The sequence below is a fragment of the Tribolium castaneum genome, chromosome 1 (genome assembly GCF_031307605.1).
Source record: "Tribolium castaneum strain GA2 chromosome 1, icTriCast1.1, whole genome shotgun sequence".
Lineage (NCBI taxonomy): Eukaryota > Metazoa > Arthropoda > Insecta > Coleoptera > Tenebrionidae > Tribolium > Tribolium castaneum.
The window spans coordinates 30474362-30489053 of NC_087394.1; the positions used below are offsets into that span (position 1 = coordinate 30474362).

The 14692-nt window shown below is 36.0% G+C and overlaps 2 protein-coding genes across 2 annotated transcripts; both read left to right on the forward strand.

The window, feature by feature from the left end:
• The first annotated feature begins 405 nt into the window (after nt 1-405).
• Nucleotides 406-1585, forward strand: LOC663661 (uncharacterized protein). Its single transcript, XM_969697.4, has 7 exons — nt 406-563; nt 620-692; nt 745-836; nt 887-989; nt 1042-1197; nt 1244-1319; nt 1371-1585. Exons 2-7 carry the CDS (start codon nt 669-671, stop codon nt 1382-1384), a joined length of 465 nt encoding a protein of 154 aa, XP_974790.1. The 5' UTR covers nt 406-563; nt 620-668; the 3' UTR covers nt 1385-1585.
• A 253-nt stretch (nt 1586-1838) lies between these two features.
• On the forward strand, nt 1839-10782 carry LOC663650 (NFX1-type zinc finger-containing protein 1). Its single transcript, XM_969686.5, has 9 exons — nt 1839-2280; nt 3843-5782; nt 5841-6131; nt 6177-7211; nt 7262-7509; nt 8120-8435; nt 8488-8757; nt 8845-9847; nt 9907-10782. The coding sequence occupies exons 1-9, from the start codon at nt 2214-2216 to the stop codon at nt 10647-10649; spliced, it is 5913 nt and encodes a 1970-aa protein (XP_974779.1). The 5' UTR covers nt 1839-2213; the 3' UTR covers nt 10650-10782.
• The last annotated feature ends 3910 nt before the right edge of the window (nt 10783-14692 follow it).

A 14692-nucleotide genomic window follows, 5' to 3' on the forward strand; every position in this document is an offset into this window, starting at 1 on the left:
TACTCTTGGCATTAACTTTTATATGAGTTGTCATAGTAAAATCTTAGTTAATTCCGCCACAATGTTTTTTATGAAAATGAACCAAAATTAGTTTTTTTTTAATAACGTTTTATTTTATATTTAGGATTAAGCCCTTATTAATAGACAACTATATTCGGTTCACTTTCATAAAAACCATTGTAGTAGAAATTTGGTACTCTTGGCATTAACTTTTATATGAGTTGTCAAACCGAAAATAGAAATATAACTTTTCTGTGACATAGCGGAAAATCAAATCAGTCAAATTGTGGTATTAAAAAAATTCGACACTTTTGATGAATCTTTTAAAAAAGCGTTCACCATAGGGCACTTGGGTCTTGGTTTTTCTATAGTAGTGTATACATAAGACAAATCGTTGAGGCTGGCAAAAAAATCCTCGATTTGTCCCCATGGTCTCTCCGCCACTGGCGGGAATGAATAATAGAATTATTTACTTTGGAACCATGGTTATCTGTCCATTGTTCGTGAATTGAGGAGCATTGGGGGACAGTAGGTAATTTGGTCGGTTGTTTTGAACGTCAAAAGTAAGTTTTTGGCTATTTATTTGAAGCTAAATTAAAGTCTGTTGATCTGTGTTCAGTTAAAATCTCACAATCTAATCTGTGGTATGATGAAAAGTTAATTCCAAAATGGCAGGGTTGTCGCCGTCTGAAGTAAGTAAATTGCATTGTTTTTCTAACCTCTTCACGAAATCTCTCAATTTAGAGAAGGTTGCAAAAGGAGCTCATGTCACTGATGAAAGAACCTCCACCAGGAGTTGAAGTCGACTTCGATCTGGCAGAGCAAAATTTATTGCAGTAAGTTAGCAATAAACTGCCAATAACAATGCTAAATACATGACTTCTAGTTGGATCATTAATATGGAAGGGGCTGCAGGTACATTGTACGAAGGAGAACGTTTTCAATTGCAGTTTAAATTTAGTAACAAATATCCCTTTGATTCACCAGAAGTATGGGATTTTTTGTTAGACTAGTATTGTGTTTATATTGTTTGCGTTCCAGGTGACGTTTGTAGGCAATAACATTCCAGTTCACCCGCATATTTACAGCAATGGACATATTTGCCTTTCCATATTAACAGATGATTGGTCTCCTGCACTGTCTGTTCAGTCTGTTTGTCTTTCAATTGTTTCTATGCTCAGTAGTTGTAAAGAAAAGGTGAGACCTTATTTAGTATTACAGTATTTTTAATCTTGTTTTACAGCAAAGACCTCCCGATAATGCTTTCTATGTAAAAACTTGCAATAAAAATCCAAAGAAGACAAAGTGGTGGTATCACGGTATTATCTCCTATAATGTAACCCACAATTCCTGATTATTTTATGTTTCAGATGATTCTGTATGAAACTATATAAATAACTTATGGTCTTGTGATTTTAATGATTCTGTTACGCTGGATGCTGTTAGTTTTAAATTTTTAATAGATGTTATTTATTATGACAAAGCTAATTATAAAATATCTTTAGAATTGGATTAACAGTTTTTACATAGTGCCTGTCCTCCAGATGTTGTGTTGTAATTAATTAAATATAAGAGTTAAAATTAATATTTTAAACCCGCCCTGGGCTGTTGCTTATTTCTTACCCGTGTACAAATTTTACGTCTATCAATTAACAAAATCAAAACCGAAAAATCTTTGTTTTAAAGGATTCCTTAATTATCGGACTCGTTTCTGATAAATAAATGAGAAAAAAAAATTAGGAGAAAATAAACGCAACCCAACATACACGCACCTAATTTTCGTTAGGTTGGTATTAAAGGCGTGGTCGGGGATTTACCCACATATGTGAAGACAATCACTTGACATTTATCAAAGCGCATTCGAAATAGTATGTTACGTGTCATGTGGGTGCAGCAAAATTAAATTTTCGATTTAAAGACGTATCTAAGCACGAACTCAGATACAAAATTTTGATGATGTACTAAAAGGCTCTTCTGGGTTACCTTTTGTTTTTGGTAGTAGCTGCGGTAGTGTTTTTTTTTGAAGTGAATATAAACCATAAAGGCTAAGAAGGTTTGAATAAAAGTACATTGGTTCAAATGCAATTTGGTAACACGTCATCGTCATTGTCTGGATAAAGTGTGTTGCAACGTGCAATATTAATTTTACCTTTGTCTTTGTCTTGATGAGCCTTGTACTTTGTTACTTAATTATTACCTGCTATTAATTTGGTATGAATCCCGAAAAACCAAAACCTGAAGTTCCAGCAGGGGCCGGAAGCAGTTGGAGAAATTCCACAGGTAAGAAAATGTGAACCAATATAAGTATTAAGTGAATCTTTTTATAAATCATAAAGACTATAAATGGGCACAATAAAAAAAGAGTTCCAATTACACTGTGTGAAAACAAATATTTTAATTTAGACGAAATAACTATACTAAATATTCCATCGCTTAATCGGATAACAATTTGCTGTGGTACCATTTAATAGGTATTTGTTAGAAAAAACTTTGGTAGGAATTTTATTACACCCTCGGACTCCACTATTTTAATAACTACGAGGTTGTGACTCTTGGTTATGTAACCTTCTGAGCTTTTGAATCCTCACCCGTAGTGCAATTTCCAGGCGCTTGTTTGTAATAAAATAATGTAGTACTATTGTTAATATTACTGCTACTATTTCTGTAAATTTATATTACTGCTTAAGAACAAAAGGACTTAAATCAATGTTTATTATTAGAATTCCCCTGGAGTCAGGCATCTGTTGTATACCTCAGACCTCTGCCAATGGAGTTATTTTGGTCTTTTGCTTTCGAGAATCCCTTCCTAAAGATTTTTTTCATGTCTTTTGTGCAAAATACATTAAAAAAATGACAAAAAGTCAAATCGAATTAAAATTTTATTTCAATTAAATGGCAAATGTGAGCTAGAAAATTTGATTTCTACTTAATTTTTGACAATGTTTTATGTATTTTTTACACAAAACAACATTGAAACATCGTTTATAGTTTTAGAATGTTGACAAAATTGTTTCATTATTTCTAATGATCATTAAAAATAATAAACAATGTCTTGTTTAGCGATTTATTTAATTAATTAATAGGTACAAGAAACTGAAATTTCTATCAACGCTGATTTTTGTGTGATACTAGTGGTTCTTGAGATACAGGAAAAATAGGTACGTTTTTGAAAAATAATAAAGAGTTGAAATAATTATTTTTATTATCTTGAACAATCTAATCTGGCTTTCTACTATTGATTTTTAAATGATTAGGGGAATGATTGTAATTTGTTTTCAATTCAATAACAACAACAAAAAACTTTTAACGAGAAATCAATCAATTACAATATTTGGATGTTCTTAAATTATCATTACCTCACAAAAGTTCCTGAATTTTTATCTTTTACGTGTATTTGGAAGTATAGTTTTTACAGCAATGGTTTTCTGGAAAGTTTTTACAGAAAAAGGTAGTTATGGTCTATTGTCGAAACCCCCAACAATTTTTGTCGTAAAATACTATAAGTAGGTAAATACTTCTAAGAAAAAAAGAAAAATTATCCAGATCAGTTTTTATTTATCGACAATTTCATCATCTTTACCAATGTACCAATTTTACCCAGTGCCTTAATTGTTAATTAACAGTTAATAAATTAATAATAATCTATGTTCAATAATATAAATGAAATTAAAATTTGATGTCAAGTTTCAAAATAAAGGCAACAATTAAAATTTAAATATTGTTTTACTTGGAGCACGTCTTCGGCGTGTATCTCTATTGTAAGCTGGTTAACAATAATAAAAAAATCAATTCACCGTTCTTCGGGTAATTCTTTTATTTCAAATATTCGCTGTTGGTTGTAGATAATGCCAGAGGCACGCCTAAATACTTCGGCCCAAGGAGAACTCTTGGCCAGCGGTGGATACCACCGAGTGGGTCCAAAACTAACAACCAGGATGCAACAGTTCAGTTGAGACAAACAAAATCAATGGGATTTAAGTTCCTTGAGGATTTATCAAACAACGATCCCGAGAAAATAATATTGGTGTTGATGAAGGAACGTGAGGGCCTTTTACGTTTATTGGAAAGAGAAGTTAGCAACGACGTTATTGTCCTTTTAATCTCAATTCTGCGCAAAGTTTGCTTCTCTTCATTCGATGAAACAAAATACAGTGTACTCCAGTCAACCCTCAATGAAAAATTCACTAATAAAATAAAAACATTCATTGCTTGCTTGCCCACACAGGACAAATTCCAGCGCCGCACAAACTCATTTTTCTGGAAAAACCCTGTCGAATTTTGGATGAATTTGACCGATATTTGCCAAGATTTGTTAAACACGACCCCAACTTTTGCTTGTAAAAACCTACCAGTTGTACTTAACGCGATTAAAATTTACGCACCAATCATCGAGGCTGAGCAACAAATAGAGGTGTCAGACGAAGTTAAAAGAAAAGTTGAAAAAATGTTACAAGTGATGCAAACGCTTAAAGAAAGCGAGGAGAAAGAGAAATCGAAGCAAGACGAAGCAGCGACCACTAACGAACCTCCAGACGACTTCCGCCAAATTAGTGTTTATCCAACCCCTGCCGAGATCGTGGGAGGGCGAGGTTTCCTCCGGGAAAACATCGTCAAAGGCCCCTACCAAAGCGTAAACCACTATTTAGACGTCCAGTTTCGGCTCTTACGCGAGGATTTCGTGGGCCCTTTACGAGACGGCATAAACAACTATCGATCATCAAGACCATCAAACGAAATCGAGAACGTGAAAATTCACAAAGACGTCTACTTCCTGAAAACGGAAACCATAAACGAGTTTTATTGCCTCCGAACTCAGTTCAGCTCCAAGAAGAAAAAGATCAATTTTGAGCAGTCGAAACGCTTCATGTTTGGGTCGTTGCTGTGCTTCACGAAAGACAACTTTCAAACTTTGATTTTCGGGAGAGTTGCCCAAAGAAAAATCGAGGACTTGGATAAGGGCGAAGTAATCGTCGCTTTCGACGAAAAAATCAAGGTTGATTTCAGGGCTGCTTACCTGATGGTTGAATGTAGCGTCTACTTCGAGCCGTATTTTCACGTCCTCACTGTTTTGAAAGGCATGACTGAGGAGATGTTTCCGATGGAGAGGTACATTATCCGGGTTCACCCGTCCGTGCAACCCCCTGCATATTTAACAGCCCCCAACTGCAAGTACAACATTGAAGACTATCGATTTAACCCTTTGTCAGAGTGGCCCCACGAGGACTTTTACGGTTTGAATGACTCCCAGATGGTGGCGTTCAAAGCGGCAATCACCCAGGAAATCGCCGTTATTCAGGGACCCCCAGGGACTGGAAAAACGTATCTTGGACTAAAGATAGCACAAACGCAATTGGAAAACATGGACTGTTGGTACAATCATACACCCATGCTGGTGATTTGTTTCACGAACCACGCACTTGACCAGTTTTTGGAGGGTTTGCTTCCATTTACAAAAGAGATTATACGAGTTGGTGGACGGTCCCAAAACGAGAAACTGGATTCATACAATTTGAGAAACAACACTCAGCGAGATAGCGCTGTTTCAGAAAAACGTTTCCAAGTACAGCTCTGTTTAAGAGAAATAAAACGCATCACTGAGCATTTGAATCAGATCGAATATTACAACAGGGTTTTGTCTTTTCGTGCTTTTCGAGAAATTCCGGGTTTTTCTGATTCGTGGTTTGTACATGCGTCCAATCGAGAGGTAGTTCACTGGTTACTCCAGGGCGCAGATTACGGGCAAGATTTGTCCAGTATAATTGACAATTTGCAAGTTATGCAGGTAAAGGAAAATTGCAAAAGCTCTCAAACTTTTAAAAACCTCTTCGATTTTTTTTCAGGCTCAGGAGGAAATGTACAGAATTGGCATCAACGACAATGATGAGACTCTTGGATACGACTTTAATGAACATATAAGTACAATTGTTGATTCGACGTTTGATGTTACTGTTGTATCACATAAAGATGATTACATAATTACCTTGGACTCCATGCGCAATTACTTGCAGCAGTACAAAGACAACCTACATGACCTACAACAGATACAAAACCCATCACTCCAGGATCTTATACGAGAAGAAGAGTTGCATTACCAAATAATGGTTTTGCAAAACAAATACGACTACGTCAAAGTATGTATTTGCGTGTTTCTGGTTGAAAACTAACACTTCTTTCAGCACCAATTGAGCGACTGGAAAAACATCCAAGGTGACATCGAGCCACCACAGAATATAGATTTGCATGAGCCCTACAATATGAAGTTTGAAGACAGATGGAGGCTTTATTTTCACTGGCTGAATTTGCATAAACAGCGTGAATCAGACGTTCTGCGGATGACTTGTGAGGATTTTCCGGCGATTTATAAGGAGTATGAAGTAATGCGAGAAATGGAAGACGTGCAAGTAATGAAAAAAGCGTTAGTAGTGGGAATGACGACCACCAGTGCAGCTCGATTAAGATCGTCCTTGCAAACTCTGAAAAGCCCGATTGTTATTGTAGAGGAAGCGGCTGAAGTTCTGGAAGCCCACATTGTAACCTCGATCACCAAACACTGCCAACACTTGATTTTGATCGGGGACCATAAGCAGCTGAAACCAAACACGGCCAATTATAGCCTGGAAAAGCAGTACCACCTGGGAATCAGTCTGTTCGAAAGAATGATTCGAAACAATATTCACTGTTACACCCTTAACGTGCAGCACCGCATGCGACCGGAAATTTCGTCTCTGATCCGGCCCACAATTTACGATTTTTTGGAAGACCATCCCTCGGTGTACAACAGACCGAAAATATCAGGCGTCGACAACTGCGTATTTTTCATCGATCATACGCACGCTGAGGAAGAGTGCGAGGGTTTGAGCAAAACCAACTTGCACGAAGTCTCGTTTTTTATTTACCTTGCAAGGCATTTGATTTTGAATGGTTACAACCCTGCAAACATCACGATTCTGGCGGCTTATTTGGGCCAGTTTTTTGCGTTCCAGAGGGAGAAGAGGGAGCATAAGGACTTGCTGAAGGACGTCAGGGTTGCTGTTTTGGATAATTACCAAGGAGAGGAGTCGGATATCATTCTTCTTTCGTTAGTTCGAAATAACAATGAAAATAAAATTGGTTTTCTAAAAATCGAAAACCGTGTATGCGTCGCTCTTTCGAGGGCCAGGAATGGGTTGTATATAATGGGAAATATGACGCAACTGTGTTTTGAAAATAAAGTATGAACGTTATTACTTATACTCGTAAATGCTTAATTTAATTTTTTCAGCTTTGGCGCAAAATCAAAGCGAGTCTTGAGCAACAAAAGGCTCTCGGGACTGAATTACCTCTCAGGTGTCAAATTCACCAGGACCAAGTCACGCATGTGAAATCTGAGAGTGATTTCTTTTCGGTTTCTGAAGGCGGTTGCAATAAAAAGTGTGGCGCGGAGCTGAAGTGTGGTCACAACTGCAACTACTTGTGCCACATTCGGGACAGGAGCCACATGATTTACAAATGCCAAGCAGAATGTAAAAAGTAGGTTTTGGGCCATTTCATCTTATTAGAATAAGATGTGCTAGCAATAAAATTATGTAGCAAAAATTAGTCATTTTTGTGAAATTCAAACATATTGTTCGATTCCAAACATAAAAAGTTTTAATGTCTGGTTACGTTACCTCAGAAAAATGATGTCTTACTATTATGAACAAAGTAAAAAAGTAGAAAGAGTTTTAAGAGCAATGAACTAAAAAATGTCTGTATTCAATTTAGGTATGAAAAAAAACGATTTTGGGCCAAGAACTCTTTTGCCTTCTAGTTGTATTTAGTTCTAATGTGCATCATAAGTTTTTTTTTGTAAAAATTGAAAACTTTTGTAATTATTTATTTATTATTTATTTCTACCAAAATTTGTTTGCTGATTTTGTTCACACGCGTACTTTTGAGATATACAAAAAAGGAAAAGTCAGCGTCAATTTTCGATTTCTAGACCCTACATAAGGTCTTGCTTAAATTAGGTACTTATTTCTGAAAGCAATAATAAATCTAACTCAAGAAATATTTTTTATCTCAAGGTGTCAGTTCAAAGGTAGCAGAAGAAAGCGTTTTGGTTTCATTGTTTCTTCTGTAATCAATGCTTGTTTTTCAGGAATTTGTGCGACAAAGACCCAGCACATCTCTGCAAGAAAATGTGTTTTGAAGATTGCGGTCTTTGCGATTACCTAGTCCACAGAGTTTTAGCTTGCGGTCACGAAGCTAACATCCAATGCCACATTGATCCAGAAATCTACAAATGCGAAATTTTGGTTTCAACCGAATTGCCTTGTGGCCACATGGCTGACAAACCCTGCTTTTCCAATCCTGTAACTTTCAGGTGTCCACACATTTGCGATGTTCAAGTACAGCCTTGTGGTCATGCATGCGAATTATTATGCCACATCCGTAAAGATCCTGACCATTTAGAAGTAAAGTTTTTTTTAATAAACCTTCTTATATCCTAACGTTACTATATTGTAGTATAAGTGTCAGAAACCTTGCACCCGATTTATGAAATATTGCACCGTCAATGATGAGGATCATAGATGCAGGAAGAAGTGTTTCGAAGACTGCGACGTTTGCACAGTTGTTGTAAGAAAGAAGAGAACTGTGTGCAACCACTATTACGACGTCCGTTGCTGTGAAGATGTGGACGACATCGACTGTGAAAAACCTTGTGCTAAGATGCGAAACTGTGGCCACCCTTGCAAACGCAAGTGCAATGAACCTTGCCAAGAGTGCCAAATCAAGGTATGACTTGCATTTGCTTACAAACTTTTATCCAAATCTATTCAAAAAAAAACCGGAAAAAAATGTAATTCTCCAATTACGTCTTAGGTGACTAAAATCCACCCCATCTGCAACCATCCCGTGAAGATGAAATGCTGCGAGAAGCCTGATCGCAAGTACTGCAACAAAAACTGTCCTTTGACACTGCCTTGTGGCCACCCTTGCACCAAAAAGTGTAACGAGCCCTGCACCCCCGCCTGTGGTGTCCTGGTGGACTGTTCGGGCACCGAAGCGGAATGTGGCCACCTGGTGACCAGAATGGAGTGCCACATGGCCACATCTTCCGTCGACCCCAAACGTCTAATACACTTCTGCAACGCTCCCTGCAAACAAGAGCTAAAATGTGGCCATTTGTGCTCGGGCTCCTGCGGTGAGTGCCACCAAGGCCGCATCCACAAGCGATGCTCGCAAAAATGTGGGGCCCCGTTGGTGTGCGACCACCCTTGCGATATCCCCTGCAGACAGGCCTGCAGACCCTGCAGACGGGTCTGTTCCTACACTTGTGGGCACAGCATTTGCAAAAAGAAGTGCGGCGAAGTCTGCACGTCTTGCAAAGAGCCGTGTTTGAGGCGGTGCCCCCACCAGTGGTGCACTAAGCTGTGTGGGGAGCGCTGCAGTGTGCCCCCATGCACGCAACCGTGCCAGAAGGCGCTCAAATGTGGGCACTTGTGTATTGGTTTTTGTGGGGATCCGTGTCCGCCAAAGTGTTTGGTGTGCGACAAGGAGGCGTTGCTTGAAGTGTTCTTTGGAACGGAAAGTGAAGACGCCAGATATGTTCTACTGAACGACTGCAAACACATTGTTGAAAATGAGGGCATGGAGCACTGGCTCAAACAAAACGAGTTTCAGATTAGTTACAAATTGTGTCCAATGTGCAAAACTGCGATTAAAACCACTCAGCGGTACCGGGATTACATCAAAATGGCCATCAAAGATGTGGCTCAAGTGAAGATCAAAGCGAACGGGAGTCCTGCCGAAATCAGGGAAAAAACTGACAAAATCAAAGAAACTTTACAAGCCTTGGAAACCAAATGTAGATTACTTAAAATGTGTAAGTAATTACGAAGTGAAGAATCAAAAATTGATATATTAAAATGAAATTATTTTCAGACTGCGGACCCATCACAGACGTGTTGAGGTCCCTCAAGTCACGAATTCAACAGTCCAACAAGGGCAAGAGACAACACTTGAACATTTTCGATGTCCAGTCCCTTATGGCGAAGCTGCAAATAGTAGTCCACATTGCTAACATTTGCTGCAACGAGAAAGTAATTGTGGAAACACTGCATGAAATTTTTTTCCCGCAAGTGTCCCTCATTGTCGAAATTCTGATGCGAGACGTGGACATAACAAATCAAGAAACAAGCGATTTGAGTTACGAAATCAACAGACTGTCGCGAATTGTGGATTTCAGCTGCCTTCAAAAAACCCCACAATTTTCCTATCATAAAGCCAACAATGCGACTGCCAAATCATTGATAAGCACTGTGGAAAATAAGCTTTTTTCTTGCCAGAAATTTACAAACGAGACCAACGATTTGTTGAAGGATTGTTTAAGGGAATTGAACGATGTTATGAAATCGGGACTGGCTATTTCGGATCAGGAAAGAAGAGAAATTTTGCAGGCTATGGGTTTTAGTAAAGGGCACTGGTACAAGTGTCCCAATGGGCACGTCTATGCTATTGGTGAATGTGGGGGCGCTATGCAGGAAGCAACGTGCAATGAGTGCGGGGCTCGAATTGGAGGCTCCCAGCATAGACTTCTGGAGAATAATGCTGTGGCCACTGAAATGGATGGGGCTGTTCATGGGGCTTGGACCATCGCAACTAATTTTCATAATTATGCTCTATGATAAACTAAGTGGAATTTTAATTACATGTATTTTATCAGTAATCCAAAACTTTTTTTTTACAATGTATCTGCTAAATACTAAAAAATGATGTGTTCGTAATGTAATTTGTTCTAATAAAGAAATTTAAGCAATATTAGAATCCTTAGGGACTTTAGATCTATGGAAACCCATCAGCATATTCAAAAAAGGGCAAAAAAACAACGGCTTTTGTTATAGGTTTATTAAAAACTAAATACATATTTATTTTTGACAAGGTAATAATTAAGAGATCATAACAAAATGATTTAAATCTAAGAATTACGATTCACTTTTAGTCCGGTGCGTAAAATAGTTTGTCTCACCTAATTTGAAATTAAAAAAAAACCATTGATACTGCTGATGGTGTGGGAGCAGTAGTTACAAATAGCATTGCCAAACTCAACTGAAAAAAAATGATTCACAGTAACAAATTTTTGTCTCTTCTCTTTTATTTCACAGTAGGTACAAATTGTCAATTTCAGTATTATTTGTGTAATTTTTTTATACGTGTTATACATGTGTATGTTGTATTGTACATAATAAAGTTTAGTCTTTAGCTGACTCTCGTGTAGCACAGACGTGCCTCGATCCTCACCCCACTCTCCAGCATAACATGGCGCAGTCAGAAACTCGTAACAGTTACAAATAGAGGAAAAAAAATCAAGAAATAATATAATCAAAAAATGGAGCCCAGCAAGTTATCACCGCTTCAATTAACCGGCAATCATTCTGAAAACTGGAAAAGGTGGATACAAAAATTTGAAATTTATTCCACAGCCACCGAATTGAAAAAAAAAGAAGAAAAAGTCCAATGTGCACAACTTCTTTATTCGTTGGGTGAAGAATGTATAGAAATATATAACTCATTTGAATTTACTGAAGAAGAAAGGGACAAATTCGCAATTTTAAAACAGAAGTTTGAAGATTACTTCGTTCCGAAGAAGAACTTAACGTATTGCAGATACAAATTCTTCTCAGCGAGGCAAGGCAATGAAACAATCGAACAATTTGTAACTGACTTGAAAAATAAAGCAAAGGAATGTGAACTAGGAAATTTACAAGATGACTTAATCAAGACAATGCTCATTACTGGAATAAGGGATGAATCAGTAAGGGAAAAATTACTGGAAAAGGACGGGACATCGTTAACGTTGGACAAAGCCGTCGAATGCTGCATACAAACCGAAGCTGCCAGGAAACAATTAAATGAAATGAAAGGTGAAGCAGGAGAAAATCGAAGTCAAAATTATCGGAATTTGGATTTAGAAGTCATCCAGCACCGCAATGGACGCAACGGTCAAAATGCTTCCACGAAATCAGCGTCGTGCTCATCGAAACAAGGTCATTCCAGGAACTATACAGGAAACGGTCGAGACGTGATATACAAACAAAAAACTGTGCAGTCGGGTAAGGTAATAAATAATTGTTCGCGTTGTGGTCGTAGTCACAATATTAATGCATGTCCAGCTTATGGAAAAATTTGCTCCTTTTGTAAAAATAAAAATCATTTTGCAAACATGTGTAAATTAAATAAGGACAGAAATAAAAAGAAAATTCAACAAATTAATAAATATGAAGAAGATGATGATACACAATACTTTTTTGTTGAAACAATAAATTGTAAAAACAATTGTTCCAATAATTCTAATGTAATCAACTTAAAAATTAACAACAAATTCATTAAATGTAAAATTGATAGTGGTGCAGAAGCAAATATTATTTCACTAAATACATTAAAACATCTTAATTTTAAGTTAAACAGGATTGAAAACACCAAGGATGTATTAGTAACTTATACCAAGGAAAAATTATCGATTTTGGGAAAATGTAAATTATGTTTGGAATTTCGCAAACAAAAATTTCAGGTTGACTTTTATGTAGAACAAACAAATAGTAATAAAACTATAATAGGTTTTAGCACAGCTATTGCAACTGGTATCTTACAACTTAATAAAGAAATTGATAATATCAATGTAAATCAACAAGATGAAAACAGTAAGTACAAAAACTTAGTCTCTAAATATGACACTGCTTTCAAAGGTATCGGTAAAATAAATAAACCTTATCATTTTGATTTAATTGAAAATGCAAAACCTGTTATTTGTCCTATCAGAAATGTACCATTTGCTTTAAGAGATAAATTTAAAACATGTCTAGAAGAACTAGAGCAAGCTCAAATAATTAAAAAAGTTGAAGGTTCTTCTGAATGGGTAAACTCGTATGTATTAGTCAAAAAACAAGATGGTTCCTTAAGAGTGTGCTTAGATCCTCAAAATTTAAATAAAGTAATAAAAAATCATAAATATAAAATTCCAAATATTGACGAAATTACAAATAAATTAAATGGGTCAAAAATTTATTCCACTTTAGATGCTGCTAGTGGGTTTTGGAATATTCCGTTAGATGAAACGTCCAGTAAGTTATGTACGTTTGGAACGCCATACGGAAGGTACAGATTTTTACGCATGCCTATGGGTATCAAAGTAGCGAGTGAGGTTTTTCAAGAATATTTTAGTGAAATATTCAATATTCCAGGTGTAGAGGTATATGTAGACGATATTTTAATTTATGCAAAAAATAAAACTGAACATGACAAAATTCTTGAACAAGTATTTCAGATTGCAAAAGAAAAAAATATTAAATTTAATTTAAGGAAATGCAGATTTGGTCTTAATGAAATAAAGTATTTAGGTCATAAATTTAGTGCTGCAGGTATTTCAGTTGATGAAGAAAAAATTGACGCAATAAAAAATATGCCTTCACCTACTTGCAAAAAAGACATTGAGCGATTTTTAGGCCTAGTTACATATGTAGGTAAATTTATAAATAACTTGTCAGAAAAAACTTATCATTTAAGAAAATTACTGAAACAAGACGTTTGTTTTGAATGGGAACAAGAACAACAAAAAGCTTTTAATAATTTAAAATCAATTATAGTAAGTAAACCTTGTTTACAATTTTTTGATCCTAAAAAAGAAATCACTATCTCAGTGGATGCTTCTCAGAATGGCTTAGGAGCTGTTCTTTTGCAAGATAACAAACCTTGTGCGTTCGCTTCAAGAGCAATGACTGAAACGCAAAAAAGATATGCCCAAATTGAGAAAGAGCTTTTAGCTATTCACTTTGGAGTAAATAAGTTTTATCAATATATTTTCGGTAGAGAATTTAATGTTGAAACAGACCATAAACCGCTAATATCTATATTTAAAAAATCCCTAAATGACTGTCCAGCAAGATTACAACGAATGAGATTGTCTCTTCAAAAATTTGACTTAAGCTTGAAATACAAACCGGGCAAAGACCTGATAGTAGCAGATACTTTGTCGAGGGCTACTTTACCTCAAAAATATGAAGATAATTTAAATTTAGAATTACAAATTTGTATTGTAGAACAAAATTTGGTCATAAATGATGAAAATTTAAACAGATTAATAATTGAAAGCAAACGAGACGAAGATTTCCAAAAAATTAGACACTATTTAAATAACGGTTGGCCTTTATCAATTAATAAAGTTCCTTCTGAAATTAAACCATACTACAAGGAAAGAGCAGAAATCACTCAAGGTAACAATGAATTGATTTATAAAGGACGAAAAGTAATCATACCCAAATCACTACGTCCTAAAATTTTAAACGACTTACATGTAGGACATTTAGGTATCAAAAAATGCATACAAAAAGCGAGATTTTGTATTTATTGGCCAGGAATAACAACTAATATTGAAAATTATATATCCAAATGCGAAATGTGCAATAAGTATTCAAATTCTAATAAAAATGAACCAATGTTACCTCATAAAATTATAAAACAACCATGGCAAAAATTAGGAATGGATTTATTTGAAATATATGGACAAACATATTTAATCGTGGTTGATTACTATTCCAAGTATCCTGAAGTTATCAACCTAAACAAAAATTTAACTTCTAAAAATATCATACATAAATTAAAATCAATATTTTCACGTCATGGAATACCCAAAATTGTAATGGCAGATAGTGGAACACAATTAATAAGTAATGAA

Coding starts and splice junctions, on each gene's coding strand:
- LOC663661 (XM_969697.4), top strand. CDS start 669: ATGGCAGGGTTGTCGCCGTCTGAA. Junction 837..886: donor GCAGAGCAAAATTTATTGCA/GTAAGTTAGCAA, acceptor CATGACTTCTAG/TTGGATCATTAATATGGAAG. Junction 990..1,041: donor ATCCCTTTGATTCACCAGAA/GTATGGGATTTT, acceptor TTTGCGTTCCAG/GTGACGTTTGTAGGCAATAA.
- LOC663650 (XM_969686.5), top strand. CDS start 2,214: ATGAATCCCGAAAAACCAAAACCTGAAGTTCCAGCAGGGGCCGGAAGC. Junction 2,281..3,842: donor CAGTTGGAGAAATTCCACAG/GTAAGAAAATGT, acceptor TGTTGGTTGTAG/ATAATGCCAGAGGCACGCCT. Junction 5,783..5,840: donor ACAATTTGCAAGTTATGCAG/GTAAAGGAAAAT, acceptor ATTTTTTTTCAG/GCTCAGGAGGAAATGTACAG.